We start from the raw sequence: 18,770 nt of genomic DNA, 5'->3' as shown, positions 1-18,770 counted from the left end.
GTGGTGACTCAGGAGTGTGAACTCAGGTCAGACAAAGAAGGGGGTCATACACGGAGAGGGCGGCGCGGTACAGGAGGGGTGAGCAGAGAATAGTCAGGACGTAGCCAAGGGGGTCATACACAGAGATGGTTGCGCAGTACAGAAGGGACAGGCAGAACTCTAAACAGGGACGGAGCCAGATCATAACCAGACAACAGTAAAGTAGCACAGGCACAAAGCACAGGCACAACAGGGTCACACACACTCGGCCAAGGGTCAGAGTATAAGCGAGGAGGAATGACCCTACAATGAGGCTATAAAAAGCCTCCCAGAATCCCAGAGTGAGGCCGTCCAGAATAACCTCTGAGCTACCTAATCCCACAAGCTAGGCAAACCATTAAAGTTTTGCTTAAAACATATGGTTCATTCCAATACAGATACAGTGGGGCAAAAAAGTATTTAGTCAGTCAGCAATAGTGCAAGTTCCACCACTTAAAAAGATGAGAGGCGTCTGTAATTTACATCATAGGTAGACCTCAACTATGGGAGACAAACTGAGAAAAAAAAATCCAGAATATCACATTGTCTGTTTTTTTTCATTTTATTTGCATATTATGGTGGAAAATAAGTATTTGGTCAGAAACAAAATTTCATCTCAATACTTTGTGATATATCCTTTGTTGGCAATGACAGAGGTCAAACGTTTTCTGTAAGTCTTCACAAGCTTGCCACACACTGTTGTTGGTATGTTGGCCCATTCCTCCATGCAGATCTCCTCTAGAGCAGTGATGTTTTTGGCTTTTTGCTTGGCAACACGGACTTTCAACTCCCTCCAAAGGTTTTCTATAGGGTTGAGATCTGGAGACTGGCTAGGTCACTCCAGGACCTTGAAATGCTTCTTACGAAGCCACTCCTTCGTTGCCCTGGCGGTGTGCTTTGGATCATTGTCATGTTGAAAGACCCAGCCACGTTTCATATTCAATGCCCTTGCTGATGGAAGGAGGTTTGCACTCAAAATCTCACGATACATGGCCCCATTCATTCTTTCATGTACCCGGATCAGTCGTCCTGGCCCCTTTGCAGAGAAACAGCCCCAAAGCATGATGTTTCCACCACCATGCTTTACACTAGGTATGGTGTTTGATGGATGCAACTCAGTATTCTTTTTCCTCCAAACATGACAAGTTGTGTTTCTACCAAACAGTTCCATTTTAGTTTCATCAGATCGTAGGACATTCTCCCAAAACTCCTCTGGATCATCCAAATGCTCTATAGCAAACTTCAGACAGGCCCGGATATGTACAGGCTTAAGCAGTGGGACACGTCTGGCACTGCAGGATCTGAGTCCATGGTGGCGTAGTGTGTTACTTATGGTAGGCCTTGTTACATTGGTCCCAGCTCTCTGCAGTTCATTCACTAGGTCCCCCCGCGTGGTTCTGGGATTTTTGCTCACCGTTCTTGTGATCATTCTGACCCCACGGGGTGGGATTTTGCGTGGAGCACCAGATCGAGGGAGATTATCAGTGGTCTTGTATGTCTTCCATTTTCTAATTATTGCTCCCACAGTTGATTTCTTCACTCCAAGCTGGTTGGCTATTGCAGATTCAGTCTTCCCAGCCTGGTGCAGGGCAACAATTTTGTTTCTGGTGTCCTTTGACAGCTCTTTGGTCTTCACCATAGTGGAGTTTGGAGTCAGACTGTTTGAGGGTGTGCACAGGTGTCTTTTTATACTGATAACAAGTTTAAACAGGTGCCATTACTACAGGTAATGAGTGGAGGAAAGAGGAGACTCTTAAAGAAGAAGTTACAGGTCTGTGAGAGCCAGAAATCTTGATTGCTTGTTTCTGACCAAATACTTATTTTCCACCATAATATGCAAATAAAATGAAAAAAAAACAGACAATGTGATTTTCTGGATTTTTTTTTCTCAGTTTGTCTCCCATAGTTGAGGTCTACCTATGATGTAAATTACAGACGCCTCTCATCTTTTTAAGTGGTGGAACTTGCACTATTGCTGACTGACTAAATACTTTTTTGCCCCACTGTATGTTCACTATTCTTTTCCCCAATGTTGTTTAAGGAAATCTGTAATCTCAGGTTAGTGCTACCTAATCTGAGAGCATGATGTAGGGGCATAGACCGGACTCCAGTCTCCGTAGACTGGAACAGCAGCCACTTTGGGGTCTTGCGGAGTACAGCGTGAGAGCCAGAATGATATGAGCGCGTTGACATGACCACGAGTGACTTATGCAGCCTTACACAGCCTTGTTTTTGAGGCTGAATAGGTCACACGCGGTCATGTCTCACCGGTGATGATGTCAAGGCCATACCTTATAAATGCTATTATGACTCTACTGTATATATACTGTAGGTAAAATATAAGTATCTACATAACCACCTAATATTACCTAAATATCAGAGAAACGATGAAACAGATTATAATAAGCCATAAAAGCTAAAGAATACATAGTTACATAGGTTGAAAAAAAAAAGTCCTAGGTCCATCAAGTTCAACCTTTCTCTTAAAATGTGTAAGGGGAAAAAAAAGAAAAACATGTTACACCTGCCGCTGTTTTATTGTTAAGTATCAGCGCATACGGTATATTACTGGTATAAAACAGAATCAATTGTCATTGGGACAATGAAATTCTTCATGGTGAGAGCCGCAGTACAATATCCAGGATGATGTATCATCTCCGGGGCCGTGAAACCTTATTTTATGTATTTTCTTGCTCATTGCTCATTCCGCAGTGAAGTCACTGCCCTGTTATGAGTCATTTTAGCGGCGTCCTCACATTTCCATTTACAAATTGCTTTGTCTATCATTTTACACCAATTACTTTCATGTGTTTTAATAATTACTTTGAATCTGGCGGGGTCGATTAAAGTAAAATAAAAAAATTTTGGAGAAAACATATTTTTTATGGTTCATCTAAAGAATTAGTTTTCGCACATGCAGTAAATGAGAGAGAAAGTCAGAGGTCAAACCAAAAATTCTTACATTCCAATGCCAAATACATAGACGGATCCCCCCCATCTAATGTACATTATGTCAGTTATAATATCATACAGGGATTTTTCTATCAAAGGTATATTATAATAAAAAGTTTTATCCAACCAAATTTTGTTAAATTTGTTCCCTTTAAATATCTCCTCCACTTTGGGCAATCCTTATCTGAAAATGTACTGCTCACAAAATCCCCAGTGATCAATTGGAATCACTTGGTGATAAGTATTTAGTTTCTCTGCAGCACTCCCACAGGAGAAGTGAAGTATTACACCATGTCTGACTGTAATGCAGGACAAGATGGGTCATCCAGAGCGAGAAATGCTCTTTATATCCATTCCCCACTCTGATTATGATCTCAGGAGGACCCTAAGATTGGACCCCGTCTATTAAATCTATCTTCTATAAGGGCATATGAAAGAGATTTTTTTTGTTTTTAAACTAAATATCCCCTTTAAAAAATGTGTCATAACTAAGAAACCTTTTATCACATGGATTGTCAATCCAGCTATTGAATGGGGGCATGTGTGGAACCAAGAAGACATAAAACTGCATTTTCTCTTTTCTAACCCCCTTTTCGACTACTTTGGTACCACGATGGTGACTACTATCACAATCCTCTAAGGGTTTGTGCATACAGCATCTCTTAGACATTATTATGCAGAAGACACCAGTGATGTGACAGACATCTGGCTGGACAGACATCTGACTGGGATGATTTAGCGAATCCTGCTTTGAGCAGGGGGTTGGACCAGATGGCCCAGGAGGTCCCTTCCAACTCTACGATTCTATGATTCTATGTTTTCTATAGAGTGTCTTCTTGGACGTCTTATACGGCATTTTTGGCATTTTTTTTCGCACTTTTTAGGCAAAATCAGCCTGAATAAAGGGCATCAAGTGCACATACCCTTAGAAATCGAAGAAAGCTGATAACCATGGCAAGAGCTGGCACCTACCGTATATTTCCTGAAAAATAAGAAGTACCTTAGTAGCGCTTAGAATTAGAATTAATGGGTAAAAAAAACTCTAAAAACCTAAAATGAAATCCAAAATAATAACAATAATAATATTAATGTAATATATGCACTATTATTAATACCAAAGCTATCATACAAATTGTAACATTAGTAGTAGTAAGAAACAAACACTCCAAAATTTTGGGGTCCACAGAGTGAAAGGGGCCAAGTCATGATATCTTTACCCTGTTTCAAGATCAGCACTGTTTTCAGATTAAGACAGGAGACTAATAATACTTAAAGGAGTATTCCAATCTCCAAGATCCTATCCCAATATGTAGTAATTATAATAAATAATAATCTTTATTTTTATATAGCGGTAACATATTCCGCAGCGCTTTACAGTTTGCACACATTATCATCACTGTCCCCGATGGGGCTCACATTCTAAATTCCCTATCAGTATGTCTTTGGAATGTGGGAGGAAACCCACACAAACACGGGGAGAACATACAAACTCCTTGCAGATGTTGTCCTTGATGGGATTCGAACCCAGGACTCCAGGGTTGCAAGGCTGCAGCGCTAACCAGTGAGCCGCCATGCTGCCCATGTAGTAGGTGTAATATAAATAATATTAAGAAATATCTGCAATTAGAAATGTAGTATAGTTTTTCTGATTCGCTATGTCTCTTTCCTCATGTGCAGGTAATGCAGGACCTTAGGTATCCAAGGTTACGATCACTAGCTAACTAGCAACTAGCTAACTGACGGTCACTCTGTCAGTAACCATGGATACCTAAGGTCCTACAAAGCCTTAAAGTGAGGAAAGAGACATAGCGAATCAGAAAAACTATACTACATTTCTAATTGGAAGTCTTTGCTAATATTAATATTATTCCACCTACTCCATATTGGAATAGGATCTTAGAAATGGGAATACCTCTTTAAAGAGACTTCATCCTATGTCCATTAATTTTTTTATTAAGACTCTGCTAACAAAAAAGTAACTTCCAAAGTATGAGAGGCAAAAACAAAACAGAAATGCTTTCTCGAAGTCGAAGGGCCAAAAATGGCTTAGTCCTAAAGGGGTTATCCACTACTTTAGCATTTATGACCTATCCTTGCGATAGGTCATCAGTGTCTGGTCGGTTGGGGTCTGACACCAGGCAACCTTGCTGATAAGCTGTTATCTGTTCCTCCTTTGAATAGGAGTCAGAGAGTACCTCAGGCCGGTGGCCACCGCCGCCAAAACTGATCGGTGGGGTCATCAATGGGGTCATCTAAGGATAGGTCATCAATGCTAAACTAAGGTAGCGGACGTCTTTAAGGGGTTAACATATTTTACTTATACTATACAGGCAGTCTAATTCATCACAGTTTATCTGTATTTTACTCTTTTAGTGATACATATTTTTTATCACACAGATATTAATATGTAATTATTTTTTTCCATAGTTTATGTCACTAAAATATATTGAACTGACTTTTTGTTTTCAGCAGTGAATGAGACTCAACAACCCCAGCAGTCGTCCATGATATCCCACACGCAGCCAGAACACCCCAGTAGCGAGGATGCTCCCAGTCGAACGATCCCTACTGCTTGCGTCCGGCCGACGCATCCCCTGCGTAGTTTTGCCAATCCCTTGTTGCCTCCGCCGATGTCTGCGATGGAACCTAAAGTTCCTTATACGTCACTTTTATCTCAAGCAGGTAATGTCCTCTTTGCTTTATTCAGTGGCTCTGACGTCGTATTAGACTGTTCGTTACCATTGAGCAAATCTTTTGAAATTTGAATTCGCCAGATCAAATTTTTCCAAAATTTGAATTCGTTGGTTACCACAAGTGCTTCAATTGCACCGAAAAGACATATGTCACATTCTGAGAAAAGTATCCAGTTTACAGCTCTCTACCACACACACAGCTTACTAATGTCAAGATGAACTCACCATATACAGCTATAGCTAAAAAGATAACACTTGTTTTTTACTGTTGTGCTGTCACACACTCTTTAATGTTTATTCAGTGTTTTTTATAGCTTTTTTTCCTCTTATTTTTATAGTTAAGCTTTGACGTCCTCTCACTATCCAAATTTACCACAAACGGCTGCTGTATTCCCTGCTTCTGCTTTTATACAGTCTACAATAATTACTCTTGGTTGGCTGCACTATACAATGTGAAGTGATAGCGGCAAGGCATTATTGGGAAGACCATCTGGTCAGGACATGGTCATGCGCGCTATCTCTGGCTGCAATCTTCTGTAATGTGCAAAATGGCGGTAGTGACTTTAGGCATTTTGCCTGAATGGAATTGCAAAGTTTTCTAATTCACCGGGTCAAACTAATTCCTAAAAATTTGACAAAATTACAATTTGCCTCGATTCAATTTGCTCTTCACTAGTGATTATGTTTCTGCCATTTAGTAGCTCAATAATTCACAATTAAACACACATGGTTTTATACATAAATAAAAAACATCACACTGTCTGCGCTTTAAGGTGATCTGCAGAAGACTGTGGATAAGGGATAATGTTGGCTGAATCCAGATTTTTAATTTCAGTGCCAATCTTTTTATGCACCATCTACCATCAGCTTACTTTACCCTCCCTGATGAAACACATGCGTGCTCGGTTGAGCAGAGCATGTGTATGGAGGAGTCTGAGAAGCTTGTTGTCAGTCAAATGCTCTAACTCATTCTGAACGTTTCCTTCTTGTCTTTATATTCTTCACCCGCATGATTTCTGCAGTTTTCTCTGATTATTTTTATCTAAGTGTTTTGGAGCTAGAACAAGTCTGTGTCATTTGGAGAAGCAGCCTACTGTATAACGGATATGTATTCCTGTTACCGTTATAGCACGTTTTCCACTTCACTTTCCCCATCTGGGTGCCAGTCTTATCAGTAGATGAAGTTAAATGTGCTAAAATGGTTACTAGGGTTATTATGGGATGTTCACAAACAACCTGTTAGATCTTGGTGATGATGTGTCCAATGATAACTACAAAGATTGCGATATCACTGTGGATGTGCACATGCTCTGTAAACAAGGAGAAAAAAATTGAAGTTACTTACTGTTAACGGGATTTTACAGAGCCCAGGACAGCACCACCCGAGAGAGTGTATCCACCCACCAGGACAGGAAACCTACTGAATAAAAAGGCGGTGCCTCTCCTCCGCATCAGTTTGGTTTCAGAGCACGAGAGGACCTCAAGACAGTTAGAAGCATAACCATCACCAAATACATTTTTCTTAACACCCTTAATAGTGCACACCATAAGTGACAAAGCGGGGGAGGGAATATAAGGGTGCTGTCATGGGCTCTGTAAAATCCCATTCACAGTATGTAACTTAGATTTTTCTCTTCTCCCATGACAGCACCACCTGAAAGATTTATATAGATTAAAGCATCCTAGGGAGGGATCACCGCTTGCAGTACCTTCATCCCAAAGGACAAGTCAGCAGAAGAGGACAGTTTGAGGCAATAGTGTCTATAGAAGGTAGAAGGGCAAGACCATGTGGCCTCCTTACATATTTCTTCAATGGATACCTCCACTCTCAGCTCAGGAGGTCGCCACAGCCCTGGTGGAATGGGCCCTCAGATTTCCAGGAACTGGTCTCTCACTAGAGGTGTAGGCTAATCTAATGGTGTCCCTAATCCATCTAGCTATAGTTCCCCTTGTGACACTACACCCTTTCCTGTTTCCCTGGAAGGATACAAATAAGGCGCCTTAACCTTTCTACTTTTCCTAGTCCTGTCTACGTAATAAATAAGGGCCCTCCTGACATCTAACGTGTGAAGTTGGTGTTCTTCTTCAGACTTTGGATCACTGAAGAAGGAGGGAAGAACTACCTCCTGACTCCTAAGGAACTTGGAGGCTACTTTGGGGAGATATGCTGGATCAGGCCTTAACACCGCCCTATCCTCTAGCACCAGCATAAAGGGATGATTAATGGATAGGGCCTGCAAATCACTAACCCTACTACTGAACTGCGGAGGAGAGGTACCGCCTTTTTATTCAGTAGGTTTCCTGTCCTGGTGGGAGGATACCCCCTCTCAGGTGGTGCTGTCATGGGAGAAGGGGAAAAAATGTCCGCTGCTTGCACGAGACATCTCCTCTTGGCCTCTTGGCTAATCATGTCCCTAGATGAGTGGTGCAAAACAGCCACCTCCGAAAGAAGGCACAGTTTCATAATACTCTGTTGGGAGATGTTTAAGCTATATGTTTTTGCGTGCCCATCCTGCACTTGTGATTTGAATTTGAGCCTGTCAGGGATTTTACTAGCATGTCATGATAATGTATTAAAATTGACAAAAAGGTGGACACATCTGCACTAGAGCCGGTATGTATGAGAGTCTTCTGACTGCGGTGTAAGGGGTAACCTTACTACATGTGGAGAGTGACAAGCCAGGTCTGGGATGTCAAAGTGAGGAGACTTGTATGCCATGCATGCTGCTCTAGGAAACTAATATGCAAATTGCCTCTCTAGAGAGGAATAGGACTAGAACTCTAGTGCCACTTATTGGATGTAGCAACCCTAAAAGTCAATATTGATCCTTTAATGAGCCTTGTCATATGACTTTAGGATTCAAAAGAGCCAGCTCTTCTTGGTGAGCAGAGCCAAGAGAGCCGGATCACCAAAATGAGATGGACTGCCCATCACTAGTAGATATGGTGTTTTGAGATTTTTCCCCTTCTCGATGCAAAGTATGAGATCAGATTTGGCTGTATGAGAGTCTTCTGACTGGGGTCTAAGGGATAATGTTTCTCCTTGTAGAGCGTGACAAGCCAGGTCTGAGATGTCAAAGTTAGGAGATTATTTTCACTAAAGGGTTGAAACAAAAGCGCAATAGGGTCTTAGGCCGGTTTCACATTAGCGCATTTTCAGCGCGCGCACGGCCGGGGGTAGCTCCGCCCCCGAGCCGGCTCTCTGCCCGGCGTGCCCGCCCCTTCCTTGTAGCGCCGCCTCCTAGCGGACAGCGGCGCCTGCGATCGGCGCACCCTATCTTTAGCATAGGGTGCGCCGATCGTGCGCAGGCCGTGCGCTAGTTGCGCTTTGACCTGCGCTGCGCACTTTTGACGGTGCGCCGTGCGCGCCAAAATCCGAAAAGTTTGATTTTGGCGCGCACGGCGCACCGTCAAAAGTGCGCAGCGCAGGTCAAAGCGCAACTAGCGCACGACCTGCGCACGATCGGCGCACCCTATGCTAAAGATAGGGTGCGCCGATCGCAGGTGCCGCCGTCCGCTAGGAGGCGGCGCTACAGGCAAGGGGCGGGCACGCCGGGCAGAGAGCCGGATCGGGGGCGGAGCTACCCCCGGCCGTGCGTGCGCATAAAATGCGCTAATGTGAAACCGGCCTTATCCGGGTAAAATGTACAAATACTGAAAGTATTAAACTCACCTTCTCAAAGAGAAAATAAAGCCTGTATAGTAAGTCAGCCTGCTGCACGTCCAACGGTCCACAGCGGAACCGTACCACAGTTCAATAAGGAATAAATTCTTGGACTTAGAGTGCGCTGCCAGACAGATTCAATAACCACACAAGGTTAAAAAAGTTAACCCTTTAATCCCTATGCGTTTCGAAGCATAACGCTTCTTCTTCAGGGGTTGATACATCATGTAATGTATCAACCCCTGAAGAAGAAGCGTTATGCTTCGAAACGCGTAGGGATTAAAGGGTTAACTTTTTTAACCTTGTGTGGTTATTGAATCTGTCTGGCAGCGCACTCTAAGTCCAAGAATTTATTCCTTATTGAAAAGTTAGGAGATTTGTACACCATGCATGTTGGTCTAGGAAATTAAATATGCAAATTGCCTCCTCAGAGAAGAAGAGGACTTGAACTCTACTGCCACCTATTGGAAGCAGTGACCCTAAAAATTCAATAGCAACCATTTAATGAGTCTTGTCATATGACTTAGCATGAAAGTCAAACCAAGGGGTGTTGCCCCTCACCAGTGCAAAGTATGAGATCTGGCTTGGCTAATTGAGAGTCTAGAGACTGGAATTTAAGGGGTACATTTTCTCCTTGTGGAGAGTGACAAGCCAGGCCTGGCATGTCAGAGTGAGGAGACTTATATGCCATGCATGCTCCTTTTGGAAATTAAATATGCAAATTGCCTTTTCAGAGAGAAAGAGGACTAAAGTTCTAGTGTCACCTATTGGAAGTAATAATTGAAAAGTCAATATGAAGTGGTCGGACATCCAGTTGTATCCTCCATGGCAGCCGGAACAGGACACATCTTCATCCGGCTTCCTCTTTCGACGCCTCTTACCAGCCAGAGGATGTAGGTGGCAGAAACAAAGATGGCACTCATCCGGCTGCCACCGAGGACCAGACTGGACTCTTAACCAGGACGGAGCAAATCTTTTTTGCTTATCTCTGTAGTTCACAACTTTGTCAGAAATGTGAAAAGCGTTTTAGGTTTTTGTTCTCTATTTTGACACGTCAAAGTCATTCGGATTTAACTTTCTTACTTTATATTATATTCAGTGGAAATCATTTTGATTCCCTTTGGTTTCATAAATATTTTATTGCCATTCTTTAGTCAGGGTTTTCTGCATGTAAAAAAAAGCATCGTGTTCTCCTTATGCCTAATCCTGAGATAAGATGCTAGATTCCTCCGACGCGCGCCGAGTTGCGTCCCGTCATTTCTCCACAATAATCATCAACACGGCCATATAAGTGATTTGGTTTAGTCCGCTTTCAAGTAAATTGAAAATGTTTGATGGAGTGTTCAGCTGACTGCATTATAGATCTGACATAAATTCCATACTTTTCCTTTACAAGTGAAAATTCCCTTAAGCTACTAAAATAATCATCTGCATATCAAGCAAAACCAGGTTTAAGAGAAGTTTAGAAGCCTATGGAAGGGTCTGATCTGCCACAGATTGTATATTATTTTACATTAACATTTTCAGAGCGGTTTCCTTTAATGTTTTCTGGAGAGTTATTACCGGGAAGAGAATTCCTTTAAATGACTGGAGGCAGGTGAAGGGGAGATTAAAGTGAAATGGTCCCTCAGGTTTGCTAGATCTTAATACAGATCTGATATATGCAAAATGGAAAAAGGTGCAGATGTGCTCTAGTGGAGGTGAGGTTGTCGCTTGGCGCATTGCTTTATGATTTTAATCTGAAGGACTGAAGAGAAATCTGCATTAGCGTAACTTAGATGCATACACAATACAGCTGCAATTAAATGGAGGACATGTGGCTTAATGAAAATTTGTCACCAGGTCAAAACTGGCCCGTTTTTTGCTCTTATTACATTCCTGCTGCTTTACAGAGTTTGACGTTTTTTGTCATTTCTAAATCCGCCATATGGTTCCAGAAATATGGGCCTTTTTATTTAGTGCCATTGTTTGTAGACTTTAATAGAGTAAATATGCAAAACATACTAATGACACGCCCCTGAGGAACCCGTGAGTCACTCCCCCTAGCTAAAGACCATAGATTAAGCATTAAATAAGAAAGCCCATATCTCTGGAACCGTATGTTAGATTTTAAAAAGACAAAAATCAAAATACTCAGGGGAACGGCAGGAATTAAGTACGAGCATTATCTGACCACCTCAACCTTTTGGCAGGCCCTTTTTAACCCCTCTGTGCACTTTTCTATATTTGTTCATCAGAAGCTGGGCCCACACAAGGCAGATAGCAGTTGTAATACAAAGAAAGCTTCTGACTGTAACAGCAGCAATTGGTGCTAGCTGTTGTCACTACTGGTTAACTATTTAACTGATGACAAGTAATTTTAAATATAATTGCCCCTATGACATATTTTTTTTTAACATATCCATTCTGTTTAATGGGTGAGTTTGATTCGAAAAATAAAACAGACTAGGGCATGAGTTTTTACAACTGGACCACAGTGTAAAAACACTCAACTGATCTAGCCCCATTGATTTGGATTGGTCAGTGTGCCGTCCGTATGATTGATACCTGTTTTACATACGGACAACATATGGACATAAAATACGTTCATCTCAACTTAGCTTTACAGGTTCTTTTCTTTCTTGCACCTTCAAATCCGATGCGATCTGTAGCCATAAATAATCTGAGAGTAGCTGAGAAAAAGACAGATATTAAAGTTGTAAACTGTCCATCAGAGTGAGCTCACTAATGAATTCTCAGTTAACGCATTCTGCAACCAACAATACTGAGGCTTTAGAAGGCAAACAATGCAATTTTTTTTTTATAAAACCCAAACGCAAAAAAATGATATTTAGCCCCGAATACATGCATTTGAATATAAAAGCATAAAAATATAAGTGAACAACAACTTTAAGGTCAAGGAGTCTTGGTGGTTGCCATTTTGCCACCTATATGAGACCTATAGGACATTCAGCTGAGTCTTTATAGTTATGTGCAAACCCATACATGGCCTATAGCGCTGATATAAGGAATTATGATGGTGGAAATAGCTTTTTGGCCCCCATATAAAACATTTTGTGGGCAATTACACTTATTAATTGTTCTAAAAGGAAATTAGTCCTCTAGAAAGAGGCTACGCTTGCTGGTCATTCCAATTATGATGGCACATTCCTGCGAAACAAACCACAAAAGGGGAGGAGATTCAAATTAGATCTGAAGCACCCTACTGGCTGCCATTTTTAAGTCTTGTGTTGTGGGTGGGAAGTGGTTAAAACTATAAAATATGGTACAGTAAACTCACTTGTTTTAAGCCATCGCCTGACTCCTTCATCGCCTACCAATCCTCCACGACGGTCTTAGGCTATTCCAATGCTTCCGTTCTATTGCTGAGACCTCACGTGGTCAAGAGTGTGGCCGACTTTCTTGCCTCAGCAGTGGAAGGAAGCTGCGAGAAGAACCAAATACCGGCATGGAGGACTGGAGAGCTAGGAGTGGGGGCAGAATGACAGGTGAGGGCCTGCCACAGGTGAATATAATGTTCATTGCCATCTGAATGTCTCAGTTGTGCAGCCTTGGGCTTTGGATATGTCTCCATGACAACAGTGCACCTGACATAATCATGATGCCCTCAGAATATCTCAGTTGTGCAGCCTCGGGCTTTGGATCTGTCACCGTGGCAACAGTATACCTGACAGAAACATGTTGTCATCAGAATCTCTCAGACTTCGGGCCTACAATTTCAATCAGTGAAAAAAATCAAGCAGTTTTCACTTATGTCACCTTTAAGTGTAACCTGTGATGGATTTCTTATGTTCTAAATGATGCAGACAAAATACATTTATGGAATTGTTGAGCAATTGATCACCAGCTTGAACCGTTCCCTCTGAGACATCTCTCGGCTATTTGTTTCCATTAGAGATGAGCGACTTTGCCTTTTTTTTGGGTCGAGTCAGGTTTCATGAAACCCGACTTTCGCAAAAGTCGGGTCGAACGCAATCGGCCAATTATCGTGAAAAGTCGAAGGCCGACTGAAACACGAAACCCAATGCAAGTCAATGGGGAAGAAAAGTCGGCAGTGAGTGGAGGACAGGAAACACACAGTGCCCATTTTAAAGCCAAAAACATCAATTCTTATTACTGAAGCTTGTCAACCTTAATTTACTTTATAATAATAGTTAGGCATTGAAAACTGGGGATTATTTGGCTAAAGTTGTGGAGGGTAGGGCTGGCTCCAGATTTTCGTGGGCCCAGGGCCAAAGAGTGTCACTGGGATCTTTTAACACATGCCACAATTCATGATGCTCCGATACGGCAGAGAAATAGCGGTATAGTACAATGAAAAATACTTCACTTCTTACATCACATGACTGATATCCATTTTAAATTCTCCAATACCTCCAAAAACGGACAGTATATTCCTCCATACAGTATTATGGCGATCGCATAGTGCGCCATACAGAGTAATGAGGCCCATATATTTCTCCATACAGAATCATTGGTCCCATATAATGTTTGATACAGTAAATGATGAGCTCCACATAATGCTACAGTATATGTTGGTCCCCATGGATGAAGCTCCACTGTCTTATGGGCCCAAATAATGCTCCTTATATAATGGGCCCCATTTCTAATGCTCTAGTGTATAATGGGCCCTGTAAATGCTGCTCCAGTGTCTGATGTCCACCTTTGGAATGCTCCAGTGTATGGTGGGCCCCATATATCATTCTCCAGAGTATAGTGCTCCCCAAAAATTGCTCCCAACCTTTAAAACAATTAAATAAGTCTCCTCGCTAGGGAATCCCTGTACTAGTCTGGACTCCTCGTCGTCTGCATCTTCCATCTCTCTGCACTTGGACTGTTTAGGCAGAGGGCGTACAGACGTGACGTCATCGCGCTCTCTGATCAGAATGTCACTGACCGGAAACACGGAAGACATCACGGCGGTGGAGCAGGGAGAGGTAAGTATTTCAACTTTGCAAGTGCTGTGATCCTGAGCAAGCAGGAGGGGCCCACTCGTTGGCGACAGCACTGGCACAGGGCCCCTCATAGTACGGCGGTGTGTCTGACGGTGGGTGGAGGGCCCTCCCACCGGCAGAGACACTTTTGCGTACTATGAGGGGCCCTGTGCCAGTGCTGTCGCCCATGAGTATGCCCCCCACCTGCTCAAGGAACCTGCACTTTCATCTGCACCTTCCTCTTTGTCACCGTGTAAGGTGGTATAGTATGCGGGAAGGGGAACCTGAGTTTGATCAAGGTCAGATTCTGGCTGTGTAGAGTGTGAGGGTAATGTAGTGGTCTGGGTCAATGTACCAGCAGAATCATCTAGCAGTGGCTGGGCATCAGTGCACTTGTGGCGCCCCCAGGAGTACGGTGGCCACAGTGACATTACCTTCCTCCTAGGGAGTGTGATGTCATGCTTGGGAGCAACGAAGGATCTCTCTAGCAGTTAAACCAACACACAACATAGTTCCCACTCCAGCGCTCAGGGAGAGCTCTGAACCTGATTGCTGAGGAGCTGCTCTCTGTGGTCGGGAGGAGGGAAGTTAGGGCAGTCTGTGAAGGGAAGGGGAAGTGTGTGGACGTGAGAAGGGGAGCTGGAGGATGAGCAGAGTGAAGGCTCACTCCTAGCTGGAGCGCATGGTCCGGATTCCAGTCTCCGAGTATGTAGATACACTGACGGTCCTGCAGCAGAAACCGGAGCAAGTAGCAGCTGTAAATGCTCTGTTCCCAATTACGGCTCGGAGGCCCCAGCAGCCATGTGTGTGAGCCAGAAGGAAAAGGCTATGGCTGCCTGCCATACGAGAAAGTTCCAAAAGAGAGTCAACAGGGGGAACTTCAGTGAACTCAGTACTGCGAGTACTTCAGATAAGCGCGGAGGCCACACTACCTATCTGCAGAGAGAGAATTCCTAATTTGCTTCCAGGCTGACCAACTCCATCTCCATCTGTACTCTGGGTCCTGGACGGCACTTACCAAGTACAGGTAAAGGAACTTCACGACTGTGTCTGTCATCTTTCTCCTGCACCTGGTGCACGACTCTGCTACATCCTGCACTGCACACCATCTACCAACTCTTTCATCTGCCCTGCGACTAGGGCCCTACCTGTGCAGGGCTTCTACATCTTAGCTGCACCACAACATCTGTCCCAGAGAAGCGACACTGCAGTGCTGGTCAATCTGATCAGAAACCACAGGTGGCGTCACGTATTATTCACCTAAAAAGGTTATTCACCCCTTTGCATGGATGCCCAGGGCCACGGACCGGGTCACCACCACCGTGACACATCCCTCTGAGACACCGGCCCGGTACCGATTAACCCCACTGCCCTGACTGGTGACCCACACTCCATGTCAGATTCATCTTGGCCTGGGGAATTCACGATTTGACTTGATAACCCAGGCATGGTATGTGAGAAAGAGCTACATGAACTAATGTGAAGTGTGGCCTGCTGCATCATTCACTTTGGGTGGGGGAGAAGGACACAAGGAAAGGGGTTCTTCCTGACCAGGAGCCAGCACTTGATGACTCAGTGCTTGCATTTTTTGAAACTTCAGAAGAGGAGGGCATATTAGCTGGAGTCTGTTTCGGCAATGTAAGCCAAAACCAGTTCCTGATGCTCCGGCTTTAAAAGCGGTTAACCTACTCCCAGAAAAGGTAGACTTCCAGGCCTTCCAGAGCCTGACCATGACGCAGGCTCAATGCCTCCTGCGTTAGCTGCTATTGTGCTTTTGCCACTACTAGCATATGCACCACCATCATCAGTACAAGCTGGCCCCCCCACGTCCGCGGCCTCTTCCACCATACTTCCAAATTTTGGAGAAAATGTACCCAAAATAACATCAGATATATGGTACTGTATCAGAAGCGTACAGCTGTATACAGTCAAAGGATAATTGTAAATCTCTGTATATATTTCATGAGTCACACAGAGATGCTCACAGGCTCAGTATGGATTAGACAAGAATATAAAAAGTAGAAAAAGGGTACAGTATCATCAGCTAGCAGGTATATATAGTATAGTTTAAACATTCTAAATCTCCGTATATATTTCAGGAGGCAGACACAGACGCTCTCAGGCTCAGTATGGATTACAACACAATATAAAAAGCCGGAAAACTGTAATGGGTCTGAAGCATACTGCTGTATACAGTGTAGAGGTCATTGTCAATCTCAGTATTTATTTCCAGAGTCAGAAACAGACTCTCACTTGGTCAGTTTGGATTAGACCAGAATATAAAAACCAGTAAATGGGTAATGTATCACAAGCGTAGAGCTGTATACAGTGTTGGGGTAATTTTTAAATATACATATAAATTGCATGAGTAACCCACAGACTTTGACACGCTCAGGATGAATCACACCACAATATAAAAAGAAGATCCGCAAGAAATAATCACACATGTGGGCCAATGTTCCAGGTGTCAATGATACACTTAGAGTGGTGGGTGGAGGAGGACTTTCTGGCAGAAAGGGTACAGTATCACCAGATACCAGGTATATATAGCATAGTTTAAACATTAAAAATGTACGTCTATATATCAGGAGTAGTGTTGAGCCACCCCACTAGTGTTCGTCAAACAGGAGGCATGTTCGTCGAATGTTTGACGACCACCGTCGAACCCCATTGAAAACAATGGCAGGCAAACACAAACACATACAAACACATAGAAAACACATACAAAACACCTTAAAAGGTGTCCCAAAGCAGACAAAATGCTCAGAAGACACAAATAACATATGGAAAAGGGTAACTACATATAGAAAAGAGGTGGAGGAGTAAAAGGAGGAGGAGGAGACACAGATATAGGCATATCATGCCCTTATAAAGTCAAGAAAGGCTGGAATAAAAATCTAAAATACAAAAAAAATTCTAAAATTCTAAATCGAAGACCATCATATACTGTCGGACATCCCACCATAAATTATGCCAACTGCCGATCGGGCGGCGTTATTCCCACGACCCTCCGAACAGCGTCCATGAAGGCAAAGTGTTTGGCTTCCGGGGGCAGTATGGTTGCAAAACTGAACCTTACAGGAATGTCCAGAAGGGCACCACTACAAGGAGTGGAGCCTGCGGCTTAATTGGTTTCCACACAGGCATCCTCAACCATGCCAGCCACAGAAAGGATGGACAGATTGCAAGCTTTCTCGATTCTGTGGGTGGTAGTGCATGGCCGTTTTTAGTTGTGCTAGCGATTTGTCAGCTTAATTCCGTTAACGAATGAGACTCCGGCATGCCCCCGTGGTCCGCGTCCAGTTTACTAGAGGGTCACGCGAGGCTCTGGCATGCGAGATCGAGCAATAACAGGTCTGTCATGCCCTTACATATCCGGGGCTGCACGCGCGCTACACTGAAAGGACCAGTGTGTGTCGCTTACAGGTGCGGATAACCGCTGAGCCCCGTTAGTGATGGGGATCTGGGATTCCAATTTTTCCCCACAAATGGGGATTTCCCAGTAAGTGCAGGTCAACCGGAATTCCAGCATTAGGCCTAACCGGCATTCCAGAAAGAATGTGCAAAAATTAAGTGTCCAAACCACAGGTGCTGTAGCTTGCTTAACAGCTGGGCTCCTCTGCTGAGTAGCACACAGTTCTTACGTAAACAGGCGGCATAGCGTGGTTCACGGGTGGGCAACTCTGCTGAGTAGCAGACAGTGCTTACATAAACAGGCGGCATAGCTAGGTTCATGGGTGGGCTCCTCTGCTGAGCAGTAGACACAGGTACTAGGCCCAAAGTATTGACTGGGCTAAATGGAGTTAAAAAATGCTTCTTACATAAACAGGCGGCACAGCTTGGTTCACGGGTGGGCTCCTCTGCTGAGTAGCAGACACAGTTACTAGGTCCAAAGTATTAACTGGGCTAAATGCAGTCAAAAACTGGTTCTTTCATAAACAGGCGGCATAGCTAGGTTCACGGGTGGGCTTCTCTGCTGAGTAGCAGACAGTGCTACAAGGCCCAAAAGGATTTTCTGGACAAGATGCAGTAAAAAATTATTAGAAATTATTAGAAACACACACGGTATAGCTCCTTGACAGGTGTACTACACCGCTGGCTACCACACACCGCTACTATGCCATGAAACTGTCTATTAACATTGAAAACCATTATTAATGTGAAAATAAAGTTACGCTTTTGGTGAACGAACCGTTCTGGAACGGAACCTTGAACAGCCGAATTTTAAGCAAAGTGTTCAAGTTCGACGAACGGCTCGAACACCGCCCAAAACAGCTCGAATTTGAACTTGGCGAACAGTTCGACTCGACACACCGCTCATCTCTAATCAGGAGGCAGACTCAGACGGTCTCAGGCCCAGTATGGATTCGACAAGATTGTAGAAAGTTGAGAAAGGGTACAGTATCACCGGATAACAGGTATATATAGCATAGTTTAAACATTAAAAATCTCTGTGTATATTTCCGGCCTCAATATGGATTAGACAAGAATCTAAAAGTAGAAAAAGGG

General features: G+C 43.5%; 1 protein-coding gene across 1 annotated transcript in view; it reads left to right on the top strand.

Annotated features, from left to right (window-relative positions):
• DCC (DCC netrin 1 receptor) overlaps positions 1 to 18,770 on the top strand; it is a 1,068,191-nt gene that overhangs the window by 1,026,273 nt on the left and 23,148 nt on the right. The window contains exon 27 of the mRNA XM_073543872.1: positions 5,440 to 5,652. Within this exon, the coding sequence (XP_073399973.1) occupies positions 5,440 to 5,652 (213 nt within the window). The remainder of the gene's footprint in view (positions 1 to 5,439; positions 5,653 to 18,770) is intronic.

The sequence above is a fragment of the Dendrobates tinctorius genome, unplaced genomic scaffold (genome assembly GCF_039654945.1).
Source record: "Dendrobates tinctorius isolate UK_male_01 unplaced genomic scaffold, ASM3965494v1 ptg000135l, whole genome shotgun sequence".
NCBI lineage: Eukaryota > Metazoa > Chordata > Amphibia > Anura > Dendrobatidae > Dendrobates > Dendrobates tinctorius.
The sequence above is the reverse complement of the archived record's forward strand: the minus strand, read 5'-3'. Positions and strand labels throughout refer to the sequence as shown.